The sequence below is a fragment of the Hippichthys cyanospilos genome, chromosome 18 (genome assembly GCF_059441005.1).
Source record: "Hippichthys cyanospilos isolate Australia breed blue-spotted pipefish chromosome 18, RoL_Hcya_1.0, whole genome shotgun sequence".
NCBI classification, from domain to species: Eukaryota; Metazoa; Chordata; class Actinopteri; order Syngnathiformes; family Syngnathidae; genus Hippichthys; species Hippichthys cyanospilos.
The window spans coordinates 13,597,084-13,623,858 of NC_142386.1; the positions used below are offsets into that span (position 1 = coordinate 13,597,084).

At 40.9% G+C, this 26,775-nt stretch overlaps 1 protein-coding gene across 2 annotated transcripts in view; it reads left to right on the top strand.

Moving 5' to 3' along the window:
• Positions 1 to 5,235: 5,235 nt before the first annotated feature.
• mcama (melanoma cell adhesion molecule a) overlaps positions 5,236 to 26,775 on the top strand; it is a 63,780-nt gene continuing 42,240 nt past the window's right edge. For both annotated transcript variants that reach the window (XM_088440685.1, XM_088440686.1), the window contains exon 1: positions 5,236 to 5,386. In XM_088440685.1, coding sequence (XP_088296811.1) covers positions 5,326 to 5,386 — 61 coding nt within the window. In that variant the 5' untranslated portion in view covers positions 5,236 to 5,325. The remainder of the gene's footprint in view (positions 5,387 to 26,775) is intronic.

Genomic DNA, 26,775 nt, shown 5'->3' on the forward strand with positions numbered 1-26,775 from the left:
CAGGTCATAATGTTAGCTTTTCTGTGAGTGATAGTCCCTTATGTTTACATGCATTTTATGATGCTACATTGTGTCGTTTTATCTTATTGATGCCTGAATACAAATGACAACGGGGAAGAAAAAATTTAATTTTACTAGCAGCACTAGACCAGTGAATGAAATCAGTTTGTAGTTCTTCCTCCATGTGCTCAAAGGTGAAAAATTTTCTACGTCTTATCAGGTTATTTAATTTCATCCATTCATTCATCCTAGCTTGCATTAATTATGTATTGAAAAAAAATCCATTCATTAGAATACAAATAGGGAATAAGAAGCTATTCAGAAATGATGTGGTTTATGTGTGTCGCTGTGATAAGGAATTGGAACCTGAGGATTTAGATGAGGTGGTAAGAGGATGTGATAAGAGGGTTGTGAAAGCACACATGCGTGGACCCAGAAGCCTGCAGGAAAGTTCACCATTCAATCTTCATCATTTTTCTTCTTAAACTCAATCTGGTCTCAATTTTGTGGCCTTGGCTTGCACACTTAAAAGTAAGCGTTCCAAAACAGCTCTACCCAGATTTATTTCTTTCTGAAATAACGTTTTTTGTTTTTTTTTTAGAAAAGAATTCTTTATGAGTTCTTTGTAAGACTAAGGGTTCCACTAAGAAGTATCTAGACCAATGATTCCTAACCTTATTGGAGGCACCGAACCCCACCAATTTCATATGCTCATTCATCGAACCCTTCTTTAGTAAAAAATAAAATATGATTTTTTTTTACTGGTGCACAAAATGAATTGTGCATTAATATCACCTTGTTCAAATAACAAAACCAACACAGTGTATGGTAGGAAATCTCAGAGCAGGACGCTTTCAATGACTGCCCACTTACTGCAGACTAGACTGAGGGGTGAACCTCTGCGGCGGAGGCTCCACCGAGCCCCTGAGACCAACTCACCGAACCTCTAGGGTTTGATCGAACCCAAGTTAAGAACCACTGATCTAGACAAAACGTTCTTTGAGAGCTGTTGAAAACATGGGTATTTAGAAAATCCTCACCCTCAAATCTTCAAATGTTTAGCCATTCTACTCTTTTTTCATTGTACTTGGTTTGCTACAGAATTAAAAGGTTGTTTTTTTTTTTTGTTTTTTTTTTACATCAGTTCATTAATTAAATACCTGCATGTATTGAACAGTGAATGTAAGGTAAGGTGTCTTGAACCCAAGTCTCGAGGACAACCAAAAAATTATCAATGTGAATTAAATCTATCACCAAGTGGGCTGGACAGGTAAAATCATGCGGTATTTGTTAAGCAGTGTCAATTATATGGAGATTTTTGCTCTACATGCTGGCCTGGTCCCAATTTTTTGCGAATCGTGGGGGTTGACTGTAAATATAATGTTGAAAAGCAAATAAAAAATAATAAAGATGAAGTAAAAAAAAAAATTCTGTCCCCCATCCATCACAATATATTATATTAATATAATAATATAATATATTATCTTTTTCCCCCATTTGTTCACATAACACATATTTTGTATAGAACACCTAATACAACTTCACTATTACTAATAGTAAAGACTGGATGAACTAAAAAGAAACAAACAAATAAATACAATGAAACAGTAACCAGAGGATGGAAAATGCCCCAATCAAAATCTTTGGTTGTACAACAAGGTGTGCAGTGAACTACAAAGAATCAAATATAATAACATGGTGCTTTATTGTCTCATTTTGGACACCGAGTGGTGCCAACATAATGATATATACAACAGAAAATGTTAAAAAAAAAACTAATAAAGAAGAAGTCATGACGCCACGTTGCGTACATTGGCGCTACGTGCTAATTGCTGAAGCTGTAAATAAAATAAATTAAAAAGGAAATACAAGACTGATTGTTTTATAATGCACCTGGGAGCAATGCTGAATATCTGGTAATGAAATGGACCTGCGGCCATTTTGAATCGAAGGATTTTACCTCCGCTGAGGAAGCTAGATGCTAATTCTAACGTGTTTTATTGTTGTTGTTTTTTAATGCTCCATAAAATCATCTTACGGGCCCCCTCCTCACGGGCCATACATTTAACACCCATGATTTTATTTCACCTGGTGCAGTCCTCAAATGGGGGTCCCATGGGTGAAAAAAAATCTGTACAATGTTTTGTACCTTTTTGTTTAAGGAATTGGTACTCCTGTGTTAAGGTTCCAGATCAATTTGCATTTATTATTATTCTTTTGATGTATGTATATATTTTTGGCATCAAACCGTTAAGTTGGTCAAAAGTTTTTCTACTTTGAATAAGGATTGACATTTTTTATTTTTTTATTTCAGGAACTTTAATACAATTAAAACTATTTTTTTCACATTCAGAATAAGCTGTAACCTGTATAAACCCTTTAAAAACTAAAGTTAACATTTGTTGAAAGTTGATTTATTTTACTTTTTTCTTGTGTTAATTTTAAAAAGGATATAATTTTAGGTATAATCCTACAATTTTTATAGATAATGATCACATTTAAAGTCACTGTGATGAGTGGGGTGTGCAAAAAATATTTTCTCTTTCTCATTTAAGAACCGATTAACATTTCTTTTTTGTCTTCTTTTTTGTGCATTCATTTACTGTTTTGTTTCCTTAGCTCATCTTGTCTCCTTAAAGGGCGGCTTTAGCTAGGATGGTCCAATTTTCAACAAGTGCAATTCATGTATTTTTAAATCAGGAATATGATATTAGCTTGCATTTTCATTTTTATGAATTTGATGAATAGCTTACGAATTTTCAAACACCTCCTCGAAATGAGCAATATGGCAAATTCTGGAACTGAACAACACATGTCCATTCATATGTCCAGGCCAAAGAGCTGCTGGTTAACTCTGGTGAAAGTGTCCTTAAATTCTGAAACCAAAACCGGCCAAAATTTAAACGCACGTCCCTTCTTCTGTCCACTACAACTTGTTCATTATTATATTTTTGATTTTGTCGCCTGATCATGTTTTTTCCTCATCTGAGCTCTCATATTTGCTGTCCAAAAATATTCAGCATATTGCGCTGATCGCTTTTATCTCGGTCAACGACTGAAGTGGATATGAATTTGGGTGGCGATTTTGGATGCTAAAGGAATGTGACAAACCAAGCCAGGAATGGATGCTGACTCGTCTCAACTTCAGGGTGTCCCAGAATTTGTTGGAAGCCGACACAAAAGACATCTTGAATCACTTCTGGGTTAATATTGAAATAGAATAGGAGTGCAAACTTCCATTTTACATACAGACCTATTATCTGTGCCAATGTTTATTCCACTCAAGTATCACTTTAATTTATTTCTTTGATTTCTCTCCTTGTCTTATCTTTTGTTTGTTTTTAACTTTGTTTTGTTCCTTGATCTCATTTTTGTCTCATTGTCTACTACTGGGGTTCTCAAACATTTATAGTCAGGGACCCCTTTTTGGAAAGCAGATTTTCCAAGGACCCAGAAATGTTTGAGGAAACAAAACACACACACACACAAAATAATTTAAGTCAAACTTAAGTGCCCCTTTTATTCACCGGCTTCAAAGGTTTCAAACATATGGCCCGCTGGCCGGTTCTGGTCTGTAAATTGGTTTAATCCGGCCCGTGAGATGATTTTGTAAAGTACTGTATAAAAATTAGCTGAATTTTTTATTAAATGTTTTATGATATAATTGTAAAGTTGTGCTTGTTTGATTTTGGACAATATATAAAAGAATAATTCATTTGAAGTTGTTTTAAAGTTACATCAATATATACCATAATATTGTTCCGGCCCACTTGGGAATAGATTTTAATTTATGCGGCTTGCAAGTTTGAACGAGTTTGACACCCCTAATCTACCTATTCAATTTGACAACAAGTATATATATATTAACCCTATTCAGCCATACTGAAGTTTGCAAAATAAAAAAAGCAAATTGCACGCCTCTTCATAACAAACTGGGTCAATTTCCCCCAAACAGGTTGCTGCCAAATATTAGTAACTAAATAATCAATCTCTATGATGTGTGTGTCTATTTGACAAATAACAATATTATTACATTTGAAAAAATATGCTAAACTGGTTGAATTGATTGCTTTATTGAAGAGTCATGAATACATTCACCATTTAACTCTTTCAGTGCCATGGATGAGAATTTTCATCTGTTTAAACCGTAATAACAATAATAAATAATACAATTCTCATCAAATACGTTTTTCATGAAGGGTAGCTGACACCCTTGACTAATGCTTACATATTAGCTACATGCAATTCAAAGTAAGGAATGGAAATTCAAAGTAAGGAATGGAAATCAATCCTTCATATGATACCACCCAAGTTTACATAGACATAGCAAACAAATATACAAATGTATATATATATATATATATATATATATATATATATATATATATATATATATATATATATATATATATATATATATATATATATATATATATATATATATTTGTCTTGACTTCATTTTATTTTATATTAACTCTCTAGGGCGAGTATATTTAACATTTTCACACATCTTTCATGGCCGACTATTTTTTGCTATGTCTATGTAAACTTGGGTGGTATCATATGAAGGATTGATTTCCATTCCTTACTGTAATGATAGTTCATATATGATATTATATGATATGATATATGATATTATATGATATGATATATGATTTTTTTTTTTTTTTTAGTTAACAACCGACATTATTTTTCGGACCTCCTACAGTCAGGCCACGGAACCACTTTCAAAAGTACTGGTCTACTAAAACTTTCAACCTGGTAATTTTCCCTAATTCCATTTCTCCTGTCCTTTCATATATCTCCTTTGCTTGTTTCCGTCAAGCCAATTTTGTCTTTTACTCATCCTTTCTTCTTTCACTTATCTCCTCAGCCTGTTTTTTTTTGTCTTCACTTCATTCCTTCATTCAGTTTTATCTCCTTCGCTCATTATTTTCTCCTTTACTCATCTTCAGGTTTCTTTCGCGTTTACTTGTCTCATGGTCTCCTTCATGTGTGTCCTTCTCAAACCATCTTGACCTTACTTTATTTTTCCTCTTATACTCATTCATCTCTTGTCTCCTTTTTTGACTCCTTCTTTTGTCTCCTTATCTCTTTTTATGTCTCTCGCTTTATTTATTCCTTGACTCCATGTTGCTTGGTTCCTTCCCGAATGTTTCTCTCTTCTCTCTCTCTCTCTCCTCCTTCCTCCCCCTGCTCCTCTTCCTCCCCCTCCCCCTCCTCCCCCTCCTCTTTTCGGGCTCCAGTCGGTCAAGAACTTGTTCTCGCATTGGCGCGCACTTGATTTAGTTTGTGGCTTGGATACAGCGAGCATCGACGGACGCGATGGCTGTCCAACAACGAAGAACGTTTCTCGGTCTCTCTCTCTTCCTCCACGCATGTAGCGGTGAGTTTTGACCGACTCTTGACGTTTTCGTTTTAAGTGTACGTTTTGTCTGGTCATAACTTTTTAACACGACAGTGAGTCTCGCTGTTGACTATCGCTTAATTAATGCACTTGACACATGGTGGCCATTAACCTGCTAACAAGCAGCTTGTAACATTATCATCGGGTATCTCAGGAAAATCTTTATCCTTCAAATAGTTACAATATTTCCGAGAAGTAATAACGAGAATCTTTATTATTACGGTACAATCTTGCTATAAGACTTTTTACCAGCAGGGAAATAATCAAGATCAGTCAGTTCTGGTGAACTTGAAATCTGCCGATATGTTTCTCTTTATTCATTTTTTTTTATTTCTTCCTTGACATAGTTTCTGCCACTGTTGTAACGTTTTTTTTTAAACTCAGTTGGGAAATGCATAATGTTACAAAGATGGGGTTGAGACCTGAAATAGAGTCCGCCTGAGGAAAATGCGAGTTTATACTTAAACAACCTTCATTCTTTCTATAGTTTAGAATCAACTGTTGTCATCCTTTTTGTCATTTTAAAGTTTCTATTTTTGAATTTTATCAGTTAAATGCAAGCTTATGGTTAGTATTGTTTGGTTGTCATTGTTATGGCAATACTTAATGCGTTTTAGCTGTCTCCCCAATAACACATAACAGTCCCACATTGCGTGGTAAGACAGTTTTGCAGTTTTGCCAACAGGGTAAATAGCTCCAATAAATAGTTTATTTTTATTGTCCGGTAGCCTATTATTGAGATGTAGTGGAACTAATTATTCCAAACCCCCAAAGTTGTTCGAAATCACCACGTGGGATGTGACATTAGAATTAAAGCAGAGCTGGCTTGTCTCTTTAGAGCCTTACTGGTGCCGTTTTTTGTTTCTTGACAGAGGTTTGGCTTGAGCTGAACTACAAACTGCCAAAATATTCCCCTGGACTCCCAAATACTTTGAGTCATGTCTGTTTTTTTTTCGTTTTGTTTCTTTTTTTGTCTGTGCTCACAATCAGTGCTTACTTGTGACGACGGGAGGAGAGAGGACCCAAGCGCACGCACAACTGGTAATGGCAAATGCAGAAAGTTTATTAAACAGAATGTGCAGGTGGTTTGTGGAAGCCGACGAGAGCGTGGCGAAGAAGTCTAGGGGGTCTCGGAGTCGGGAGAGCGGGGCTTGGCTGGGAGCCGGGCTGAGGGAGCGGGACAGGAGGAGGGCTCGGGCAGACAGATTAAGACGGCAGGCTAGCGGGTGGTCAGAGGCAGACAGGGTCGAAATACCAATACTTCGGTCAATTCGGCGGGCAGTCGGGTGGTCAGGAACAAACAGGGTCAGGCAACGGGCAGGCTGGCAGGAGGAGTCGCTGGAAAGCTCGGCGTGATGCATAGAGACAATCTGGCAGGTTGTGGATGGAAGTGAGCGGGCTTTATACTAGGCGGGTGAGTGGCAGCAGGTGTTAGTGTTTGGGCTGATTAGCAGGAGGGCTGAGCAGGTGAGGCTGGGAGTGAGGTGGCTGAACTGGTGAACTGTGACAGAACCCCCCCATCAAAGGACGGCTCCCGACGTCCCAAAACCACCGGGCGGGAGGGAAAGGCCAACGGCCGGGGAACCCCCACGGGCGGGAGGGCGGGCGACGCGCCGGGGCACATTACGACGCCCAGATGACCTAGACGGCTGATCCGGGTGAAGACGATGAAAATCTGTGATCAGGGACGGATCCACAACCTGGCGAGCAGGAATCCAGGAACGCTCCTCAGGACCATACCCCTCCCAGTCCACCAAATACTGGAGGCCCCTGCCCCGCCGACGTGAACGAAGAAGCCGGCGGACCGTGTAGACAGGGCCCCCATCAACGAGCCGAGGAGGAGGAGGAGGCGGAGCAGCCGGGACCAGGGGACTGTCAACCGCAGGCTTAATCCGGGAGACGTGGAAGGTCGGATGGACCCGCATTGATCGGGGAAGAGAGAGACGGACCGCGGCCGGACTCAAGACCTTCTGTATGGGAAAGGGGCCAATGAAACGAGGAGCCAACTTGTTGGACTCGACCCGGAGAGGAAGGTCGCGGGTTGACAGCCAGACCTTCTGGCCCACCTGGTATGCAGGCGCCGGGGTGCGCCGCCTGTCAGCGGTGCGAATGTATCGTTCCTTTGCACGCAGGAGTGCGGCGCGAGCTCGAGACCATGTGCGCCGACACCGGCGGGCGAATGCAAGAGCGGAAGGGCAGGAGGTGTTAGTGTCCAGGGCAGGGAAGAGCGGAGGTAAGTATCCAAACACACATTCAAAGGGAGCCAGACCTGTGGCAGAGGTGGTCTGTGAGTTGTGGGCATATTCGGCCCATAGGAGGTGGGTGGACCAGGACAGCGGGTCCCGTGAAGACAGACATCGGAGGGCCTTCTCAAGCTCCTGGTTGACCCTTTCGGTTTGCCCATTGGTCTGGGGATGGAAGCCGGATGAAAGACTGGCAGTTGCTCCAAGGAGCCGACAGAATTCTTTCCAAAAGGAGGAGGCAAACTGGGGACCTCTGTCTGAAACCACGTCAAGGGGTGGCCCATGGAGTCGGAAGACATGATTTAAGAGAAGGATGGCCGTTTCCTTGGCGGATGGGAGTTTTGGGAGTGCAACGAAGTGGGCCATTTTGCTGAACCGATCCACTATAGACAGAACGACTGTGTTGCCATTGGAAGCGGGTAGACCAGTGATGAAGTCTAACGAGATATGGGACCAGGGCCGATGGGGAATCGGAAGGGGGTGCAGTAAGCCAGCTGGGGGTCGATGACTGGGTTTATGTTGGTTGCAGACCGGACAGGCCTTGACAAATTCACCTACGTCCTTTTCTAAGGTGGACCACCAAAAGCGTTGTCTCAGGGCCTCTATTGTCCGGCGAACCCCAGGGTGACAGGTCAATTTGGAGGAGTGAGCCCATTGCAAGGCCTCAGAGCGCAGGTGGTCGGGAACAGGCAAGCAGTTGGGCGGGCAGGCGCTAGGTGCGGGTTGACCTCTGGCGGCTGACTTTATTCTCTCCTCAACGTCCCAGGTGAGGGTTCCGATGATGCATGAGGGTGGAAGGATCGGTTCTGGTTCTTTGCCTGGGGAATCCATGCGTTCAAACTGTCTGGAAAGGGCATCCGGTTTTACATTTCGGGAGCCAGGGCGGTAGGCGAGGACAAAGTTAAAGCGTGTGAAGAAGAGTGCCCAACGGGCCTGGCGCGAGTTAAGTCTTTTGGCCTGCCTTATATATTCAAGGTTCTTGTGGTCCGTCCACACCTGGAAGGGAACCTTGGTGCCCTCCAACCAATGCCGCCACTCCTCTAGTGCCGCTTTCACGGCAAGAAGTTCTCGGTTCCCGATGTCATAGTTAATCTCAGCCAGGGTAAGGCGGCGGGAGTAGAAAGCGCAGGGATGGAGCTTGTTGTCTTTTGCGGAGCGTTGGGATAGGACAGCCCCTAGTCCAACGTTGGAGGCATCCACCTCCACCACGAACTGACGCTCCGGGTCTGGCATCAGGAGGATTGGAGCTGAAGTGAAGCGGGCTTTAAGCGTCCGGAAGGCTTCGTCTGCTGCAGGATTCCATTGAAATTTGATCTTTGAACTGGTCAGAGTGGTAAGTGGACGAGCCAGGGTGCTGTAGTTCCTGATGAATCGTCTGTAGAAGTTAGCAAATCCGAGAAAACGCTGAAGCTGTTTGCGGGTTTCGGGAACAGGCCAGGTGGTGACAGACGAGACCTTGGCAGGATCCATAGCGATGCTGTTCTTTGAGATGATGTACCCCAGAAAGGAGACTGAAGTTTTATGGAAGTCACATTTCTCTGCTTTCACAAACAGGGAGTTTTCCAGCAGCCTTTGGAGTACTGTACGGACATGGGATGTGTGTTCTTCCCGGGTCCGGGAAAACACTAAGATGTCGTCAAGATATACGAAGACAAACTTTTCCAGCATATCACGCAGGACATCGTTGATCAAAGACTGAAACACTGCTGGGGCGTTTGTAAGGCCAAAGGGCATGACCAAATACTCATAATGTCCCAGGGGGGTGTTGAATGCCGTTTTCCACTCATCCCCTTCTCGGACCCGAACCAGATGATAAGCGCTGCGCAGATCTAACTTGGTGAAGAAGGAGGCGCCCTGGAGAAGCTCAAACCCAGAAGTCATAAGGGGGAGAGGATACCGGTTTTTAACGGTTATGTCATTTAGGCCTTGGTAATCTATGCAGGGACGGAGCGTCTGGTCCTTCTTTTTGACAAAAAAGAATCCAGCCCCCGCAGGAGAAGAAGACGGGCGGATAATGCCGGCTGACAGGGAGTCATTTATGTACTCTTCCATGGCTCGTCGCTCTGGAGCAGACAATGAGTAGAGGCGACCCCTGGGGGGCATCGTCCCTGGAAGTAGGTCGATGACACAATCATATGGCCGATGAGGAGGAAGAGATGTCGCTCTCGTCTTGCTGAAAACTTGGCAGAGATCATGGTATTCAGGAGGAACACCAGCCATGTCCGCCTGGGCCGGTAGAGGAATGCATACGTCGGGAGTCGAAGCTCGTTTGAGGCAGGACCGGTGGCAGGACGGAGACCAGCTAAGAATGACTCCTGTCTCCCAGTTTATGTGAGGGTTGTGGAGACAGAGCCAGGGTAGGCCCAGGATCAAGGGGATGTTTGGTTTGTTCAGAATATGAAATTGGATCTTCTCCTCATGGTTCCCAGACAGATGCATGGGAACGAGGACTGTCTGGTGTGTAATTAGCCCAAGAGGGCGACCATCCAGAGCATAGGACGGCGTTGGCTTGGGCAAGGGAGTGTGTGCAAGGCCAATTTGGGTGACCAGCTCTCTGCTGATGATGTTTGCATCGGCCCCAGAATCCACCAGAGCCCCCAGGACATGCGTGCCGCCAGAGAGGACCAAGCGCACCTGGAGAAGACGTTTTGGACGGGGGGAGCAAGAGAGAGCTTGGCCCAACCGTATCCCCTTATTTACGGCTGGGCCCTGGCTTTTACCGGACAGGAAGCAACGTAATGCCCCTCTTGACCACAATAGAGGCAAAGGTTGCCCGCACGGCGTCGTTGCCGTTCGTCTGAAGTCAATGTGGCGCGCCCAAGCTGCATGGGCTCGGCCTCAACCCCAGAGGGCGCTGGCGTGGCAGGCGGCCGGAAGGCGTGTCTGGCTAGAGGGACCGTCCCTCTCTCCAGTCTCTCTCTCTCTCGTTCACGTCGGCGATGCTGAAGTCGGATATCTATACGGGTTGCCAAGGCGATGATCGCGTCCAGGGTGGTGGGAAGCTCGTGGGAAACCAACTCGTCCTTTAGGCGACTAGACAGGCCGTGCAGGAAGGCATCTACGAGAGCCGGTTCGTTCCAGCGGTTTTGGCTGGCTCTGGTGCGGAAGTCGATTGCGTAATCGGCTACTGACCTATTTCCTTGCCGGAGCTCAAGCAGGCCCCTTCCCAGCTCCGCGCTGGCATAGCTGAGTCCAAAAACTTTCTGGAGTTCCGCCGCGAACGCTTGGAAGGACGTGCAAGCCGGAGATTGCCTCCTCCACTCCGCCGTTCCCCACAAGCGTGCACGGCCTGTAAGGTGATTTACGACGAACGCTACCTTAACTTGTTCGGTGGTGAACGTCCTCGGTTGGAGAGCGAACAGCAAGGAGCAATTGGTTAAGAACGCCTCGCATGTTTCAGGATCGCCCTCATACCGTTCCGGAAGCCCAACCTGGGGATCGGGTGCTGGCTGGGGAACCGGGCTGAGAGAAGGTCGGCGTGCTGGGTCCATTGCGTTTGGCCAGATTGTACTGTGGGCCAGATTGTACTGTGACGACGGGAGGAGAGAGGACCCAAGCGCACGCACAACTGGTAATGGCAAATGCAGAAAGTTTATTAAACAGAATGTGCAGGTGGTTTGTGGAAGCCGACGAGAGCGTGGCGAAGAAGTCTAGGGGGTCTCGGAGTCGGGAGAGCGGGGCTTGGCTGGGAGCCGGGCTGAGGGAGCGGGACAGGAGGAGGGCTCGGGCAGACAGATTAAGACGGCAGGCTAGCGGGTGGTCAGAGGCAGACAGGGTCGAAATACCAATACTTCGGTCAATTCGGCGGGCAGTCGGGTGGTCAGGAACAAACAGGGTCAGGCAACGGGCAGGCTGGCAGGAGGAGTCGCTGGAAAGCTCGGCGTGATGCATAGAGACAATCTGGCAGGTTGTGGATGGAAGTGAGCGGGCTTTATACTAGGCGGGTGAGTGGCAGCAGGTGTTAGTGTTTGGGCTGATTAGCAGGAGGGCTGAGCAGGTGAGGCTGGGAGTGAGGTGGCTGAACTGGTGAACTGTGACACTTACTTGTCACTAAATGATGGCAGAAGTGAAGTCAATAATGCTATTAACAACGATTAATTGCTATTATCCATCGGATATGAGGTGGGGGGGATTGGATACAAATCTCTTCTTTGTTATGCCTGTACAGAGCAAATGCTGTGCATCAGAGAGCTGAAATGAGAACACCGTTAATGTCAAAGACTTTGTAAACAGATGAAAAATGCACCTCACAAGTCACAACAAAAGCTTATCTTAAAGAGGAAGTCAACCGCCAAATTCTCTTCATTTGTCCTGACTAGTCTAGACATGGCATTCTTATTAAAATTGATAACGGCAAAATTTTGGTCACTTTATCATTTGCACTCCATTAAAAATGACAACACAGGACCCAAGTGACAACCGATAACAGTTCACCTGTTTTTTGAGTTTGACCATGTGGAAGTTGCAAGCTCAGGGTGATTGGTCATTGCAATTGGGACCTAGTGTGCAGTCAACAGCAAGTGGCAAAATGGTTGCCCTCGAAAAATGGATTTTACTGCTTCCATAAATGTAACTTTAATCAGAATACTGTGTTTAGACAAGTGGGGCTGCACAGGGCATATTTTAAGAATTTCTTTTAGGTTGATTTCCATCTATCCACCTATCCATTTTCTAGAATGCTTTTAACAAAATCTCATTGGATTTTGCGCATGAAGATCTTTGTACCTCAAAGTCTAAAATCAAACAGTTCTCTAAGTACAAATACTTTCGAGTATTATACTAAAATGTTAACTCCAACTGATATTACTGAGCTTGTTATTTTGCGCATCATACTTTGAGAATCACCAAATTCTCGAAATATATCTGTGCAATTTTATGTTTTATGTCGGCAGAGTCCCTTTTTTCATGTGATGTTTTAAAAATATGGACAAAATGAAGAAGCAGCATTTCACAACATATTGTTTTGAATCCTAGCCGTTCCGCTTTGCTGTGTGTTAAATCTATAATATGATGACATGTGTTGACTTTTCCTACCTGCTTTTTGCTGACCTGCGAGTACTTAAATGTCAGTCAAAACAGACGTCCTGTAACTCAAGCCGGCTTTACCGTACACAAGCAAATCGACGGCACAACAGAGGTCCCATCGCAATGGGACAACACTCACCTTATCCTTATTTTTCCCCCTTAAATCCCTGTTTTTGACTCTTATCAGCCTTGTCTTAATTAGGTTTACTACACCCTAATCCGCATCTTCCCTTATACCTCCTTGGGAGACAGACTAAAGCCGTCTGTTTTGGGATTAGCTTGCCGGCCGCTGATGGAGAAGTTGCTGAACCAGGTTCTTGTCAAAAGCGGAGTCGTCCGTCTAATGGGACTTGAGGAGCACTTACCTAAATACAATTTGTGGCCACGGGAGCGGGATTTTTCCATGAATTGGAGCAAAGCCATAGTAGTGTATGCTGACCTGTATCGATTCCCCAGGTCGGTGTTCATCAGCATGATGGCCATGTTGCCTTACAGGCAGTGTTTTTATTCATTAAATCAACCGCGCAGCTTTCATGGTGACATTTACAAAACCCGTAGTCGCTGCAAAAAAGCAGGCCTTACCATTTATGAAAATCCGGACATAAATCACGCTTCATCAGCCGCCTTTTAACTCAGTGAGATCCTTCAAGTTAAAATATGTGAGACAGCTGCAAACTGTGACAGTTGTTCAACGTATAGCGTCTGACTGTAGCATTTTTATGAGCAGACACATGTAGTGACATATACAAGAAGGTCACTAAATAAGTTATTTTGTGTATGCTTGCAATGTTTATGCTTTTGAATTCTATTTCAAAGGGTGTAATAACTTATTGTTTATCATTTTTTGTTTTGGCCATTTTATTAATTTCATGCATTTTTTCTGTGTGACAAAGCGCAAGAGAGTGTTTTGTGTGGCTGTCAGGAAGCTTCTTTCATGACCCGAAGCATTATTTGCCTGAAAAAACACTTTTTGAGTTTGAGATGTCTGATATTAGCTAATGCAATGATCCTTAGTTTGCGATGGAGTTTAGGTCAATGTTGATAACCGAATACAGTATGTAAATTGGAGTGTGCCATAAGCTTATGGGTAACCTTTGCTAATTACCCCCAAAATATTCAATTTTTTTTCAGTTTCAATTATAATTTAAACAATAAACCCACCATTTATTTAGAGGGTTGATTTATTCAAAAATAAATCCTGTGCAAAATGTTTTGACAATATAGTATACTGATTTTAAATCAGTTTCAGTTTAAATTTACTATTCATAGCTTGTGGAGAATCTCGTATGCCACCCATCCAATATTCTGCCACTTCAGACATCAATTTCGCAGATTAACTAAATTTATTGCCCAGCTCTCGCTAATGCAGCAGTAATTGATCATCACTCAATATTTTGACCAAAAAGAAAAAAAAAAATCTTGTTGAACATAAGTATTAAAACTGAAATGAAAAAAAGACTTACATTGCCTATTTTTTTCCTCCCATGATGCCTTCCATGATCCAGGAAGTAAAATTCTAAATACGTTTTGAAATTTCTTATCTCTTTGACCTTGGCGGATGTTTGCACTGTAAATGCTATTCTGGTTACTTGTCAGGTTTGTTAGTGAAGAAAATACCTTTCTTTTCTCTGTTATTCCCAAGGCAGGTGACAATCTGACAATTTGAATTTGTATCTACCAAAACACACTGTAGTCTTTCACTAACCTACGCTAATATAAGTCATAATTACAGTACACTACAGTATTTGTATAATACATACTGTATTTTCCGGACTATAAGCTTCACCTTTATATAAGCCGCAGCAGCAAAATATGAGCAAAAAAATATTTTTGTCATGGAGAAGTCGCACTGGACTATAAGCTGCGGGTAATAACATCAGATCTTTATGCAAAAAATTGGTATATGTAGTTAATAATTTTTTTTTTTTAGGTTTTTTTTTTTGTTGTCGTAATTTTCTGCCAACATCCTATCTTTAACAGACTGAACATGCTTGCATGTTAAGTCCCAACATATTTATAGAAAATGGATGGATGGATGGATGGATATTTTCAACACTAGCAGAATACTGTTAGTCAAATAGCAGTTTAAAATCAAATCGAAACCATGCTTTTAGTATGGTATTATTAGTATCATTAGTATAATTAGTATGTAATGCTAATAGAGACTTTATTTAGTGATAATATTCAAACATTGAACAATTGTCGGCACTGTAAGCATAGGAATGGGACAAGACACAAATGTCACAAGATAACATTTCTCACAAGACTGAGTCCACGAAGATGAGATTTGATTTTTGCAAAATTTGTCAAATATATCGGCTATCATAAATTTTCTAGATTTCAAAATACTTTTTTTATTGAGCACACTACAAGAAAATTAGCGATGCAGTATGTAAATGTAAACAAAAAAGAAGAGGCTCATTTTTTAGCTGTAGCTCATCCTAGCTGTAGGGAATGGCCTATTTTTTTTGTTTTTTTTTTTGCAGTGTTTACAAACGGTCTTTCTCTTATCTGCAAACATTTTACCATACAATTCTTCAAATGGAAAACCAAAATATTGCCACACAGGTTATTTGAAAGTAATGAGAACATACCATATTCCTCCATAACATACCATACTCTCTAGGGCTGCTAGATTTGATAAAAAAGAAAAAAAAAAAGTTTTGTTTTTTTTGCGTGGTGAAAAACAAATACAGTGCGCCCCCGATTTACAAGATTAATCCGTTCCGCGGGTGGGCTTGTAAGGTGAATTTAGCGTATGGCGGGCAATCCAAACCTATGCTAATTCGCTATTGCATGTAAAACCCCAGCTAAAAACATCCAAATTGTAAATACATATTAAAAATTGGTATCAAAATAAGTAAGTGCTAAGTATATATAATATATATAAGTATATATAAGATACATGTATACAATTAAAAAACGTAAATAAAAAATATAGAAAGGATTTATTTACCTTTATGTGACGATCTTGTTATGGCCATAATCCCTAGTGAGGGTAGCCTAGGCTAGGCTAAATTAGCTTTCTTCGTATTTCTTGAGTATCTCCAGCTTCGTTTCCATATAAAACATCTTCTTGCTTCCCTCTTTAACATCATTAACACTCTTGGGACCCATAGCTAACCTATTCAAGTTTGAATTAAGCACTAAAATGCATAATAAATAGTTATTTTAAGTACTCAAGACAAGATCCATTCTGTAGCATGCTGCCATTTTGACCGTGACGCTGACCAATAGCAGACCAGCATCCTAGGGAGTTGTGACGCAAAACAATAGCAGATCAAAAGCACAACAACATCTGAGTGACGCGTTGCAGTGCTGGCAGTTTGACGGGACCAGAAAATAAAAGCAATAACCTAAAAAATACCTAAAAACACCTGCAGATGGAGACAAAACACAAATACAGCCAACCCACTCGGGTCATGACAGTTGTTTTTGTCGTGAAGTGGGAAAAATACCATAAAAAGGGAACAAAAAAACATTGCAATCTATGTCATAAGTTGAAAACAACGTAAAGCAGGGATGTCACAGACCGGGGGTCCACTGTATCAACATAAAAGACCAAATAACACTCTTCCCAGTAATTATGAACGACCACATTTCATCTTTTTTTTTTTTTTCAACTTGAGTACTAAGTGAATATAGACAATTCTTTCCCCATAAATTTGAGTCATTAAGATGAAGCCTGCTGTGTTAAAAGGTGATCAAAGAGGAAAGGTCACTGTGTTAGGCCTTATTCAAATGATGTTATGCATAACAGGGTTGCATGAGATAGAGTGAGACATTCAAATAAGCTATGTTATAAAAATATTAAAAAAGAGGTACTTACGTTCTACCCATTCTTTTTGAAATCTGTTTGATCATGTCAATTCCAACGTATCATATGATTCGCTGGTTTCTTTTTCCTTCTACCATACTATCAATCAATCAAATTTTATTTGAATAGCCCTGAATCACAGATGAAAAGAGGTCATGTCGAGACTTCTTTCAAAAAAGAAGTCATACAGAGACATCTTTTCGGCGTAAGGTACACAACAGCATCCCCTGTGAAAGCTCCCAGAAGGGGAAGGAAAAACTCAAAAATCCCAATTTGGGGAAAATCAGAAACCTTCAGAAGGGACCACAGGTGGGAGGAGCCCCCTTCCAGGCCCACAGGTTGAAGTGGATGCTGCATGTACCAAATACTAAAAAGGTTATGGGGACAGGGTTGCGTGCATGTTGTTGGACACGCGTTCAGAGCATTTAGAGGTACAGTAGACCAATATCATTTGATCCTCTTTATTTGGCTGATATTAGACTGCTATCCAATATCAATCAGGACACCCTTAAAAGCAGTAAGTATGTTGATAAATGATGTATTGTATGTATTCTTACGCCACTGTGCAGCTTTTAAGCTTTGTTTGTAACTTTCAACATCAACAAAGGACTTGATTTTGATGAAGATCTAAATAAATTCATTTTTTATGCTGTTACAGTGAAATGTGGGTGCATATTCGGATATCCTAAAATCTTGTTCCACACTAGTGTTGGAATACCATATGACCACCTTGGAGTGGAATAGATTATCAGATTTTTTTTCTGTCAGAAAAGTCAGCTTTTTGGATTGCTTAGTTAAAAGGCATTCCAGTCAAAGTGGAAAAAGCCACTGACTTGAATTAAATTATTATGATATTTCATGATGGATGTTTGAACGAATCTATTTAATTATTTAAAAAAAAAATCATTGGCTATTTTACTCCACTGAGTAAATCATCCTGTTGTAAATATTGGCTGATCTCATCGTGACCCCTCCTCCGCGCCTTCAGTATGTCTCGACATCGTCGGCCGAAAGCCAGAAAATGCCCTGGTTGCGCCGCCACGCTCGTGTGGGCGACGCAAGAAGTGTGCAGCTGTTGGCCACAGTTGTTTGGCGGGATTAGTGCCCTTAGCCTGAGTGATAGTGGCACTGACAGCCATGCAATCGAATTCACTGCCTCATTGTTTTCATTAAAGAGAGTGCACCGCCGTCTTGCAGACACAATTGTGTAATACCATTGAATTAATGCAGCTTCTTGTGCGACACTGAAATACAATGCATGTAATTAATTGGACTTTTCCCTGGATATTTACGAAAATCTGAAGAGAAAAGCAGTTGTGCTGATAACTGAGTGTAAAAACACAACTTCTCTCCTTGTGAAAACACTTAAGGGATGGTTGGCATAAAACACAATATGTTGTCTACGGCAATGGTCCCCAATCTTTTCATCATCCTGTCAACGCTTGACAATAATATCATGGGGGGGAGGGGAGTGGGGGTTAAACAGTCTTCAGAATCTGAAGTCACCATTAACGCCAATTTAACTCTTTCAATGCCAAGCCTTATTGGAAAAGGCAACCTCTCGAGTGCCAGTATAGCAGTTAGCAATTTCACTCATCTTTCAAGGCTGACAGAATATTGTATGCTCCTTGTGAAAATAGGCGGTACCACTTGAAAGGTTGACTTTCATTCCTTACTTTGAATTGCATGTAGATCATACCTGTTATAAGTGTGGAAACACTGCCATCCAATGGTCACAGTAATCACTAATTACTAATTACAGTTTCTAATGATATTTTGTTAGAAGAAAAGGGTTCTTAGGTTCTCCAGGTTAGATAAGCAGTATTCAAGGGTGTCAGCTACCCTCCATAAAAAAACCTATTTGACAAGAATTGTATTCTTTGTTATTTTTATTACTATTTTAAAAGATGAGAATTCTCACCAACGGCACTGAAAGAGTTAATGAGAGCCCTGAGCTTGTTTGAATGAAACAAGCTGGGCCCATCTTGGAGTGATGGGAGACAATGACACCCGAAGTCTGTTGCTTTTATTCAGTCGACTCCGTTGTTTTGTTTTTGCTGCGGACATTGCATCTTCACACAGACAGGGTGTAGGAAATCGTGAACTTGCTTCAAAGGCCGCCGTCATTTGCGATCTCCAGCAGTTGATCATCTTCTTGCACCGTCACTTGCTCTGGCTATAAAGTAGCGCTCAAACTCCTATCGCAAAAATCATGATTTGTAGTCGGACTCCTGGTATTAACTGTTAAAATCTTTCTTTTTCTTTGAAGTTGTTGGTTCTTTACCTGTCTCTTCATTGGGCCTTTTCTCCTTCTCAAAGAAAATTTCCAAAGCAATCTTAATCATTTTTGCCATACTCCGGGAGTTGAAATTTTGGCTCTCAAGTAACTGAAAGCAATCTTTCAGACTCAAACCATACATAAGCAAAACAAAAATTATGTGGCTTGGTACCTATTGATCCAGGGACTGTTACTGGGCCACAAACCGGTGGGTGGTGACGCTTGGCCTGTGGCCCCACTATTCCAAACACGGCATTCTGATTAATATTGTATTTGTAGAATTTAAATTAAACAGCAAACTCCAGCCATTTTTACCCATGTACCACTTGCTAGAGACAAATGACTACATGACCAATGTCACTTGACCAAACTCAGAAAACTGGTCAAACATTCGTGGATTTTACCTGTGCCTTGAGCAACTGTGCAGTTGAAGATGAAAAGCTTAATAGCGTGTGCGTATGTTTTTTTTTCTCTTTTTTTTGTGTGTGCGCACTCCTCAGTGGACGAGCTGATGTCAGAGCAGGATTTTATATCCAGCAGCAGCTGCCTGTGTAGTTTGATCCCACGCCTTCCGGGAGGGAATTTCTCTCCTGTAGCTCCCGTTATCGACTACCTCCTCTGTACCACGGAAGCGCCCGCAATGTTCATCACTGCCGCTGCACTCCTTTATTTCAAGCACAGCATTTACAAACGGTGGAAAATCCATACGATGAACAATGTGCCCTTGAGAAAGAAGATAAGACCTGTTTTGGGAGTTTGAGATACTCAGTCTTAGACGAGATTACTCATGAGAACAGTCTGATCGTTTGTTTTTCCTGTTGCAAACTCTTCTTTCATTTTGTAGTAAAAAAAAAAAAAGTACAACCACAATTGGTATTTTTAAAGTGCCGCTGGGAAACATGTTGCTGGATTTGGTGGCTCAGCTGGCACAGGTTGAATTGTTAGTACAGAACTGTCAAGCGAACTGTGGTTCGTGTGGTTTTTGTCCTGCTTCTTATTATTCGCCCTGGCATTGAGCCACGGACAAATATTCACCGTGATGCTTGTTTATAGGTAAAGATCTACTTACTCTCCGCTTGTGTTGATCTGTCCGGTAGAGCTAGCACTTAATTGTTTTACACTCACACACACACACACACACACACACACACACACACACACACACACACACACACACACACACAAACACAAAACAGCAACATATTATCAGAGAACACTTGTAAGAAACTCAAAAGGGAACATAAATAAGATAGTTGAAGGACACGTAGAAGTGTTGCATGGTGACCCACATATAACTACAACCATGACGTTGGGATGCCAGGCTGACTTGCAATCTCTGGAAAGACAAGATGCACTCTTAACACTATATTTTAGTAAACCCAGTGCAGATAACCTTGGGTAAAGAACATATTGTTTTGATTTAATGATTAAGAGTTTTCACGTTTTCTTGTCAGCATCAGGCTGATGCATGCAAGCCAGAATTGTATTGTTAAATTGGGCTTTTGAATGAAGTACAGTTTTTGAAAGAAGTACAGTGACAAAATATCAAAATATCATTTTCATCGATTGATCTAGTTTGGCATTTCATCACTTTATACAAAAAATCTTTAATTGATCTATCCCTACTCTACAGGGAATTTTGATGTTCTTAATGATCATGAAAGAGTAAAAAATAAAATAAGTCCTGCATTTTAATACTAGAACTAGGGCTGCACGATTTTTAGTCAATATTGAAATCATGATTATTAATCACGATTATTCATCATGTTTGATCAAACATGTCTGTTTTTTAAACAACCAGTATATAAAAAAAGGCTTCAAGGCTTGATACTTCAAAAAAAAAAAAAAATAAATAAATAAAGGAAATAATAATTATGGCAAAAACTTGGCACACAAGTGCAACACAGTTAATGTACTTGCTGGAGCCTACTTAGAACCAAGCACATACTACAACAACAGGCCTGTAACAACACCTACAACAGCCTTAAAAGTTTTTTTTGCAAGAAACAGTACAAAAGTACCAGAATCATTTGAAGCGAGTATGCACTTAGCGGTCGAAATGTCATGCTTGGCTGGTTTTCGGTCACCCAACATGGCCAGCTGAGCGTTCAGTACAAAAACAGAACCAAGCAAGAGTACTCACCTAGCTTGTAGAATGGCAGAGGGGGAACTTGGGATAACTGTTACGTGCAGCATGCAACTCTAGTTATTGTGCCAAGATAGGGATAGTGCAGCATTGACAGTACAGTATTTAGCACAGTATCAGCCACTTGATTGTGACATTGAAAGTTTTTTTTCTGTCAGACGAGTATTGCTGCAAAGCGAGGGACACAGCAATGTAAAATAGAAGAAGGTGCTGTAGGAGAAAACATTGGCTCTGCTAAATCCCAGAAATGTGAAAGTTCTCAGCTGTGTTCTCCCTTCTGGATCCACTGTAAAGTGCACAAGCTCAACCTCCACCCCTCACGCGAATATTTGAACAAACTAAATGCCGACAGTTAACACCTGGCGATCGAAAGCAGAACGAATGAGCATGGCAACGCGATTTTTCGCGTTTGGTGTGATCATAGCTTAGGCCTGGTTTATGCCTGGCACGTGAACGCTCTGTGCTGTAAAAAGAAGTGCGAAATCTCACCGGCACGCGTTTTGCAGCACCTTATACTCGGTATAGGTTTTCCCCGCAGTTAGCCGATATTCTTCTATACTGGTGGCAGTAAATGGGTACAGCATACAAACAAAACAGGTAGCGAATCCTAGTAAATTCACATGATCGAAATTCTTCCAAGCTTATTTTTAAGACTCCTCATCTCTCTTCAGTGTGCAAGCTCGCCAGGAGGTATTGATGTATTTCGGTCACGGTAGTCCTTTTCAGCTGAATCATGAAGTTGTTTGTACTGGCGAACTTCCATGAACAATAGTTCGTTAGCTATCTCTTCTGCCCGGCGCTTCCACGCGGTGAAGAAGTTTGGGAAGGTAGGCTTTGCGTCAAATCTGGCCAGCGCGAGTACCACGCGAAGGGGCTTGGTTGCCAAAATGATGTCATTTTGACGCATCGAACCCCGCGGAACTCGCAGAAGCGTCAAGCATAAGCCAAGCTTCCGCCCTTTTTGCAGGATTTGCTCGCTTGCGATTTCTTAATCTTAATGAAGTCTTCACCTTGTTTTTGCCCCCTGGTGGTAGGAGGACTGAAAGTGCTTGATTTGGCATGTACATCGCCGGCTTTTTAAATTTTGAAATCGTCTACGATCGGCTCAATTAATTGTGGCAGTCAATATTGTGATCATGATTAAAATTCTGTTAATTGTGCAGCCCTAGTTAAAACACAAAAAATGTCTATCATTGTTAATGTTTGGGGTATTTGAAATGACGTTTTTTTCCAGGTTGTTGCTAGTATGATTACTCAACTCTTGAGTAATCACTGATACCAAGTATCCAATGCAACTGGTACTTTGATACCTAACATTTTTATTAAACCAATGACAGGTCATTTTGAAGGAAGACCTATATTCACCCAGCAATTTTTATTTCTCTGCTTGCTCAATGTGATCTTTACGCTATTACTTTACATTTAAAGCAGTGGTTCTCCTCGGGGTAATGTGAAGGCACTTCAGCGTGTACATGGGATTTTAACAGGGTTTCTGCACGTATTAGCACCTCTAATTGAATCCTTTTTATGTTGTGACAAGAAGAGTACATTTTTTGTTTCAAATTAAGTGCAAATCAATTGAAATATGAACAACTCATTGTTAAATCGAGTTACAGCTATTCCTTTGCAAAATGTTGTAGGCCTTTATTTTCTTGAGTTTTATATGGATGTGCATCATCGTTAGTAACACCATTTTTCTGTGGATGAGCAAGAAATAAAAGAGCTGACGTTACATGATCTATTTTCTGAATTGGCTGAATAAAATACTACCACAAGTGCAGTTTCAATCTTTAATAAATTATACGCAGATGAAACAGCACTGTACTCATTTTTTCCCAGATTCAAAAATGCTTTGCACTGATTAGGGACAATTTGGCTGAAAACATATTTCACTGGAAGTACATACTGTATTTTTCGGACGATAAGCCGCGACCTTTTCCTCATGATTTGAGCCCTGTGGCTTATAGTCCAGTGCAGCTCATCTGTGTTTTTTGGGAGGTATTTTTTTTTTTTTTTTTTGCTAGCCACCAGCTAGCAAATGTGTGAATCTGTTCGAGGTGTCAATTTATGGAACAACTATGAAATAGAACTGAAAAAGTTTTAAAAATATAGCATTAAAAAGCTATATACTGTATGTCTAAATTGAATAAGAGAATCCATAACATTTTGGGTAATTTGTGATGTGTAAATTTTATATACAGTACACAGTTTATATGATTTGATTTTTGTATTTATGATTGTATATATGAATTATATGGAAAGTGTTTTCATGTTTGCTAAAAAAAAAAAAAAGTATCAAACAAAGGTAGCCAAAAAAAAGCTGTTGAAGTGTTGATTTTGATTTTGGACTGGTATTTAACCAACAGTATTCTGTTAGTGTTGAAAATGTCCATCCATCCATTTTCTATAAATATGTTGGGACTAAACATGCAGGCATGATCAGTCTGTTAAAGAGAGGATGTTGGCAGAAAATTACAAAAAAAAAAAAAAAAACTAATTTTTTTTTTTTATAAAGTTCATATACCATCTTTTTGCATAAAGATTTGATGTTATTACCTGCGGCTTATAGTCCAGTGCAGCTTATCCAAGACAATTTTTTTTTTTTTGGCTCATATTTTGCTGCGGCAGCTTATAGTCAGGAAAATACGGTAATTGAAATAAAGATTGACAACCATTGACTTAAAGGACTTTCATTAGCCGCATTTCAGCATACGCCGGGTTCGGCTCGACTACTCATCTCAAGTCGTCGTCGGCAAAAGAGGCCATCTGTACATGACGTCCTTTCATATTTGGAGGGCCCATCTGTGGGACACATGGCACCATCTTGGGCTGCCATCCAATTCTTGGCATAAGTCCCACCAGTGCAAGACAAAAAAAACCCACCCTCCTTCATTAAGAGGCCTCTCCCACCTTCTCTTCCTCAGCCAGCAAACAGAGCTTAACTGGCAGCTGTGCACATCTGACGTTCCACACTGTCGCATGAGGCCCCATACTCAGGTTACACATAAACCGGACACCACAAAAGTGTGGGACCTTCCCGCCTTTTCTGAGCCGTGACCCCCCCCCCCCCCCCCAAAAAAAAAAAAAAATCCTCTGTGGCTTGGCACACATCACTCATGCCCCTCCTTGCTATGCCGTATTTTTGGATTGTTTGGCTTTCTGAGTGCAGTTAATGAGCCTGGGAATGTTTACTTAGCTCCGGAGGCAGACAATATTAAGGAACATCGAAGAATAAATGTTGGAATGAACATAATGAATGTAGGTGGAGGCTGGAATAAAAGAAATAGCAAACCCTTAGCCTTTTACAGGGTTCCATCTGTAAAACCACCCACGTGTTGGACCAGCTTCAAATGAAAAGTCTTGTTAATGAGCTTTAAATGCTTCGGATCCTAACTGAGCAGTACTATTACTTCCATCAAGTGTGAATGTGCTAACCAAGACATTTTAATTGCAAATTAACTCATTTGTTAGTTAGGCAACAGGTTAACACAAAAACCGCATACTGGTAACCTTGGTTTATACCCAAAAGTTGATCTAAAATTGAATTGAAGACTGACAAAAAAAACTGAAACAATATTGATAGTTATGAAGATATTGACCTGCTTAAAGTCACATAAAACAGGAATTAAATATAAATGATTCATCAAATGGTTAAATGTAGTGATGGAACGATACAGAAATCCCATCAGATGAGATGTCTCACGAGCTTGTGTCCACAAGAACAAGACAAAATAAGTGTTTTAGCATTTGGAGAAAAATAAAAAGTACATAATTTTGTTTGGTGAAAAACAATTATGTACACAAAAGACCAAATAACGTATTTCCACTGAATAATGAATGACCACATTTTATAATTAGTTTTTGAAGATTAACTTTTTTTTCATCTTAAATGTAAATTGAAATTTTAGACTACGCTCTCCATATATATATATATATATATATATATATATATATATATATATATATATATATATATATATATATATATATATATATATATATATATATATATATATATATATATTTTTTTTTTTTTTTTTTTTTTTTTTTTTCATAAAACAAAGTGATGTCAGGCCCATTGAGGACACATTTGACTGAGCCTGGCATGTTCAAAAGTGAACAGTAGCAACAGCAACCGTTTTGGGATGTCAGCGTCAAAGTGTGCAGTCATTTTCGCCTATAAAACTGCCTCTTAAAAAATATTGCGACTGCTCTTCGGGGCACAATTGCTGTTTGCTAGCTACAATAAAAATGCTCCAATAAAATGTCACCGTAATTAAGTTTTTTTTTTTTTTTTTTTGGTTTTCTGAATTGGCGATTGAACGTGTTGTCTCGCTGTGTTGTGTATATCAATAGTCGCAAGTCAAGGGAAGAATGAACAGTTTGTGCACTAGAAGAGTCTAGACACCGTTATTCCAACATACATCTGGGAAGAACTTAAAAATAAAAAGTTAAATACATACAGTATATTATTTGGTTTGGTAAGGTTTATTTTGAAACGTCTCAGTTTTTCACAACATTTCAGGGCATGTGTTACTGTCATACAGAGCAGTAACACACAGCACATTCCCCTGTGTCTCCTTCAAAAATATGATCTTGTGCTGTGTAGGGACAAGACATCTTATGTTATTCTAATCGTGCGTGCTCTTATCGCATCCCTACTAAATAAACATTAAGGATCACATTTACGCGGCCGAATTTGGTGCAAAACCTGACACAAAATGGCAGTGCCCGTCGTTTCGTAGCTTTTTACATTACCCTTCATGAACAAAAATGTGACGTCCTAATTAGCACTATTTGTTTGGCCTTAGTATGAACTCTAATATGAACTCTCCTGAATTCAGCTTTGGTTACTCGTAAGTTTGTTAATTGGGTAAATCTTTTCAATACTTTTTACATTTATTGGAGTTAACTGTTTCATCACTTGGACTTACAAAAACATGCCCAATTTTAAAATTGCCAAATGGCACTGTTTCTGACTTGCTGATGAGGCTTGGTATATTATTGCAACTTGGAGCCCTACATGATCATTTTATTAAAGCAGGCATGTCCAAACCCGGTCCTCGAGGGCCACCTATCCTGCATGTTTTTGATGTTTCCGTCATCCATTGCAGCTGATTCAAATGATCAGGTTTGTTGTCAGGCTTTCGCTGAGCTTGCTGATGAGCTGATCATTTGAATCAGGTGTGTTTGGAGGACAGAAACCTCCTAAACATGCCGGATAGGCGGCCCTCGAGGACTGGGTTTGGACATGCCTGTATTAAAGGGAATAACATTAAGCTTTTGGAGCTTTTAACCATGTTCCAATGTTGATTTCTCACCTTGAATATTCCCAAAGTGTTTTTTTCTTCATCGATGCATTTATAAACATTCCTTGCCTGCCGGCATTGAATGCGTCTTGAAGGGGGCGAGACAGGCACACGATATGAGGTGCGGTCTCGGCAAACAAGACATTTTAATTCCTCCTTAGGGATATCAGTACTATAAAACTTATATTTTATAAGAATTTAAATCGCTAATGAGGCAAATGTAAGACAAAAATGCACATATTAGACTGTGGAAAGTATAACATATCATGTTATAGGCCCTCTAAAACAAAAAACAAAACATGGATTTTGGGTGCTTTTCACCTGTCAGAGTGCAGAACCATCTCATTGATCTTGCCCTACAATCGCCCCTGTCTCACCCCACACACACATATACATTGGCACACACTCTTATAACTAAATAACCTGGATGACAAACACCCCCCCCCCCCCCCACACACACACACACACACACACTTTTTTTTTTAAAACTGGAATTGCAGAGTAATTATATTAACTTCCACTGCTGGAATGTTTTACACAAAGGAGTCAA